Source organism: Miniopterus schreibersii (assembly GCF_964146895.1).
Source record: "Miniopterus schreibersii genome assembly, chromosome: 18".
In the NCBI taxonomy this organism is placed as follows: Eukaryota; Metazoa; Chordata; class Mammalia; order Chiroptera; family Miniopteridae; genus Miniopterus; species Miniopterus schreibersii.
The window spans coordinates 8,154,817-8,160,427 of record NC_138121.1 but is presented as its reverse complement, the minus strand read 5'-3'; the positions used below and the strand labels follow the sequence as shown (position 1 = coordinate 8,160,427).

General features: G+C 55.4%; 1 protein-coding gene across 1 annotated transcript; it reads right to left on the bottom strand.

The window, feature by feature from the left end:
• Positions 1 to 2,852: 2,852 nt before the first annotated feature.
• Positions 2,853 to 4,577, bottom strand: LOC308548032 (interferon lambda-4-like; the record flags this gene model as incomplete). Its single annotated transcript, XM_081119048.1, has 6 exons — positions 2,853 to 2,951; positions 3,110 to 3,184; positions 3,411 to 3,554; positions 3,641 to 3,712; positions 4,126 to 4,295; positions 4,550 to 4,577. 6 exons carry the CDS (start codon positions 4,575 to 4,577, stop codon positions 2,853 to 2,855), a joined length of 588 nt encoding a protein of 195 aa, XP_080975174.1.
• Between the last annotated feature and the right edge of the window lie 1,034 nt (positions 4,578 to 5,611).

Genomic DNA, 5,611 nt, shown 5'->3' with positions numbered 1-5,611 from the left:
TCTTCTGGGTGTCAGGCCGCTGCTCTGTGTGTGTCTGAACTTGCATCTCTGCTGCGATGTGAATCCTGCCTGAGCTCCCTGGTGCATCTTTTAGCCTGGACACCCGGGCAATCCCAGCTGATGTAGGAAAAGGGAAAACACACCAGCCACTAGGGGAGCCCGGGGCTGGGGAAGCCCGTGGGGGCGGGGCCTGGGGCCAGGTGAGCAGCTGGAGGGAAAGAGAAAGTGACGCAGGCTCAGGTGCACCTACTGCAGTGACGTCCTAAGAGGAGTCTCCGGAGGGGCAGCCTCAGCCCCTGATGGGAGGGGACAGAGGGACCTGTCTTTCTGCAGGATACCCCAGTGCAGGCAGGGGCTTGACTAACGTCTTTAATTGTCTAGACAGAGGGACCCAGGAATAGGAGGCTCTGCTAGGGAACTGGGACGGGGCCAAGGACTTCAAGGGACCCTGCTCAGTTTGTGACAAACGCCTTCATTCATTCACCAAGTATCACTCAGGCTCCACTTTGTGTCAGGCTCTGCTCAAGGTGCCAGGAAAAGAGCCTTGAAAAAAATCCCATAAAACACCACTTGCTGGAGCCTTTTCGTTGTTGGGGGTGCGGGCTTATCCTCACCTGAGGATATTTTTCCCATTGGTTTTCAGAAAGTGTGAAGGGAGAGAGGAAGGGAGAGAGGCAGAGAGAGAGAGTGAAACACGGATGTGAGAGAGAGACATGAATGTGAGAATGAAACATGGATGTGAGAGTGAAAAATGGATCGCTGGCATCCCGCACCTGGCCTGGCTGTGAGTCGAGCTCAAAACCTGGGCCTGGGCCCTGACCGGCAACCTTGCCCAGCGGGCGACGCTCCAACCACTGAGCCCCACTGGCCAGGGCTCGTGGAGCTTTTTACTAGAGGGGGGGGGGGATGACAGGGTTAAGCACATGTACATTAGAAAAGATAACGGAAAATGAAATAACTAAAGTGGGGTCACAGCTGACCATATGAGGGGATTGCACTGACTGAGGGGGCTGAAAAATCACATTTGAGTCAAGGCTTAAAGGCAGTGAGGGGGAGCTACATGAAGATCTGAGGGGGAGCAGTCAATGCAGAAGGAAAAGAAAGACGCCCCCTCTTTGGCAAGTACTGCTGTATGTGTCACCCCATCACCTAGGCTTTGCCACAGTGTAGTATTGAACCCATGATGACATCAAGGGCACAGTGTACTTTGCCTACATTTTAAATATGAAGTAACCCTGGTAGAGTGAGTCAGTCAGTGTTGTCATGTGTTTTAAAAATAAAGTTTTTTGAAAAAGTAAGTAAATATGGGGAAAAATACATGGAGTCAAAGGTTAAGCGACCTGCCCAAGGTCATACAGCAAATAGGTGGTGAGGGCAGGATGTGAACCAAGTTTTCTCTGACACCCAGACAATAACCACTATACCCACCAGCTTCTGTGTAGCTACATCTCCAGGACACAGAGGTGAATTTCTTGCACAGAAGGTGCCAAGGGCTTTTTGACACTTGACTCCCACCCCAACCCCTTTTCCCATTATTCATAATTCCAGGGAGAGAGTGGACAGAATTTGGAACTTGGAATATTGAGCTCTGATGCACAAAAATACTCAAAGCCAAGAGCAGAAATGTGCCCAAGTCACCTCCCAGGGCATTGGGCAGTTTCTGTCCATTGCAGGGGCCTTAACCCAGGGGAGGGGGCATTGCATCAACAGTGAATTCTGAAAATGGACATAGGATTTCAAATTCCTAAACTTCATTCTTGTTTTTGTTAGAGAGGAAGTTCAGTGAGGTGGTTAAGAGCATGGGCTATGGAGCTAAAGGTGTGAGATTCAGACCTGGCTCTGACCCTCACTAGCTGTGTGACCTTGGCAGAGAGCCCTGCAGTTAGCAGCAAAGATCCCCAGCCCACAGACTTGGACAAATAAAAAAGTGCAATTGTTTGTGTATTTATGTGTGTGGTTATTTAATAGAGACCATTAATTAAGACCATCCTATGGCCTCAGCTGGAAGCTTTATACACAGGATTTCAATGGACGTTACTCCTTTTCAAGGGAAAGATAATTATGCCATTGTACAGATAACAAAACTGAGGCTCAGAGAGAAGTAATTTGCCCAGTCACACCATAATTAAGTGGCAAGGTCCAAATTGAAAGTCAAGTCACCTGATTTCTCTGGCTCAACATTTTTAACTCAAAAGTTCCCCTCAGAATAATCACAGGGGGACAATCAATGTAAATGCAAGAATATTTAATAATGGCAATAAATTAACATGGGAAGACAGAATAGCAAATTACACAGGGATTTCACAAATACAAAAGACACATGGGTAACAGAATCCAAAATACTGCGGTAATCTAAGGACTTTGGGCCCTTTCACTGCCAAATCCCTTAGGGGATGAGGCCTCCCCAGTGGGGAGATCCAAGAGTCACAGATTCATAGAATCTCCAGGCAGACTCTGAAGGTTCCAATCAGGGCATGGGACCTGCCATGGGAGACAGGGTCCTGGGCTTCTGGTAACCAGAGAAGTAGAAACTGGTCCATGGAAGAGGGGTCAGCGACCCAGGTGGACCCAGGACTCAAGTCTCTTCCTGCCAGACAAGGCCCCTGGAAGACCTTAGGGCAATGCATTCCCCAGAAATGTCCCTGCTTCAGGGGACAGGTTGTTGTCCTTGGAAATGTACCCGCGCTGCATCGTGCGCCCAGGGCAGGCCATCGAGGTTGGGACAGCAGAGTCTCCTGAGCGTCAGCGCCCACTGGCTGGAGACCGGCCTCAAGGACAGCGCAACGCAGAGCTGCCCTCCAAGCCAGCCGCCTGCGAACCACGGGTTCTCTCCCAGTGGGGCCGTGGGGGGATCAGAGACAAGGTCCGGAGTGAGCCACCAGCTTCAGGTCCCATGTGAGCAGGCGCAGGAGGTTGAAGATGACGTTGGCTTGGTGGCACTGAGGAGAGCTCTGGAACCAGGGAAGGAGGCAGAGCGGGGCTGAAGCAGGAATTTCCTCCAGAGAAACCCTTTCTGTCTGCTATCAATCCATCCCCCCGCCAAGGCCGGGCTCCTGGACAGAGGACACCCCCAACCCCGCGGTCCCTGCCCTCCCCTTGCTCCACTCACAGCTCTCCGGGTTTTGGGACGCCTCCTGCGTGGCCGGAGGGGCTTCCTGGAGGATCCTGGCCGCACCAGCTGGAGCTGGAGGGGGGACAGGAGGTAAACGACGGATGCTAAGAACCGAGTCTCCCACCGACTCCGCCCTACAGCCGCCCATCCCCAAACCAAAGCCCAGATCTGCCAACGCCAGCAGGAGCCGAATCCCGTCTGGACGGTTTGGGGACCCCGCGGGCCAGATCCCGGCGGCCTGGCGGGGGGGCCGGAGAGCACGGAGGAACGAGGTGTGAGGGGCGTGGGGGACACTCACACATGCCGCCACGTCCCTCCTCGCGGCCACCAGCAGCTCCAGGGTCTGGGCGACGCCGGGGAACAAATCAGGGCGGGGCAGGCTGCTCAGCACGTCCCGGGCGTCGGAGAGGCCCCGGGCCACCAGGCGGAGGCGCGCGCACGACTGCGGGGAGGCGGTGGAGTTACAGACCGCGGCCCCCCGGCCCCGACCCCCGGCCCCCGACCCCCGCTCCAGCCCGCGGGCCTCACCGACGGCGGCGGGGGATTCCTCCTTGGGCGGAAGGAGCAGTTGCGTGGCCCCCAGCTCAGTGTCTCTTCCTCCTGGAGGGGACAATGGAGGGGGTGAGGTTGGGCCTCCTCGCTGGCGCCCCTGAAGCGCTGGGGCGTCGGGGTTTCCTGGACGTGGACCGGGACTGACAGGTACAGTCGCGCAGCTTGTGCACTGAACCCCGGAGCTCTCGGGGGCGTGGACGCAGAGCGACATGATCCCTTGGGGAGCTTGCACCCCGACGTGAGCCGAGTCCGCCCAGAGGGGGCGCCCTTTTGTGACCCGCAGGTAGGCAGTTTCTGCGTTTATGATGCTGGCGGCTGGGAAGGTCTTGTGGTCAGAAATCGGGACCCTGAGGTCCGAGATGGGGTGCTGGCCGCTGGGATGCCAGGGCCCCTGGGACAGGGCCAGCATCTTGTACCCAGAGGCCCAGCGTCCCCGGCCCTGGGGCCTGGGCATCACTCACGTAGTGGTCCCTCAGCTCCCTGACGGCGGCCAGCGCCCTGGGCTCCAGCCAGCGGTAGTGCGAGAGGAGGCAGCGCCTGGGTTCAGCCAAGCCGGTGTCCACCACCATGCTCACGGTCACCAAGACCCACACGGACACTGCGGCTGTGCCGCTTGGTCCCATCTCTGCTCCTGCAGGAAACGAGGGACTCAGGGAGGCCGAGGGGGAGGCCTGGAGTCCAGCCCCTGCCCCTGGTTAGACTGGCAGAGGGACGGATCTCAGGGCGCTGGGATGAGCACCCCCAGCGGAGAGAGGCGCTGGGCCTGAGACCCCCCCTCCCTCAGCCTCTCCCTCACTGCTCACCTGCAATGTGCCCTCGGCGCCTCGTGCTGGAGCGGGGCCTGCCTTCCACTGTCCTCTGCAAAATGTCCAGAGTGGCGCCCACCCTCGACAGCGCTTTCTGCACCCTCCATGGTGGCTTTTATGTTCCAGGCTGATGAGCAGCTGGGCTTCCCCGGTCAGGTGAAGTTTTCCAAACATCAGCGCTGGCCCCTGGCCCAGTGGGATGCTGGCCTGGGCGCGAGGACTTTACCCTGGTCCCACGGTGCCAGCGATGGCTCTGCCCCAAATCTCTATCCTCAGGCAAGTGCTTGTTTCTGTTCTCTGGACATGTGTTTCTTTTCTGCCTCTGTTTTTCTTTTGCACTCTAGGAATGAACTGAAAACATACCAACTGGTAGAGGTGCCCGTGCAGACATCTGCCTGGGGGTTCATACTGGGAGTTTCCAGTGCTCTCGCTTTCATTACACCCTCGTCTGTCTCTTTCTGTTTTCTGTCTTCCTTTCTCTGCATGAATATTCCTCCTTCTATTCTCTCTGGTGTTGCCTCATCTGAGTCTTTGACAAACTTGCTCTGACTTCCATAGTCTGTTATTAAATGGTATTTATTCCTTTCCCAACTAACCACTTAACCATAGACACCCATCCTGAGCAGTGTATTGCTAGGCAATCCCATGGTGCGTGAGCGTCATAGCGTGCCCTGACTCACGCCGATGGTGAAGCCCATATACACCTCGTTGGCACGGTACAGCCTCTTGCTCCGAGGCTCCAAACCTGGACAGCATGTTACTGTATTGAATATTGTAGGCAACTGCAATACAATGGTACAGTGGTTTTCTATGTACAGTAAAAATACGGTATAAAAAGGTGAAAACTATGGCTCACCTGTACAGGGCACTTACCATGAAGGGAACTTGTAGGAGTCAAGCGAGTGAGTCAGCGAGTGAGTGGTGAGGGAATGTGAAGTTCCCAGGACATTACTGTTCACTACTGTAGACTTTACTGGAGAACTGCAAGCTCAGGCTACACTAAGTTTATTAGAAATATTTTTTTTGGCCCAGGCCAGTTTGGCTCAGTGGTTAGAGCATCGGCCCTCAGACTGAAGGGTCCTGGGTTCGATTCCAGCCAAGGGCATGTACCTCAGTTGCAGGCTCAATCACTGGCCACAGT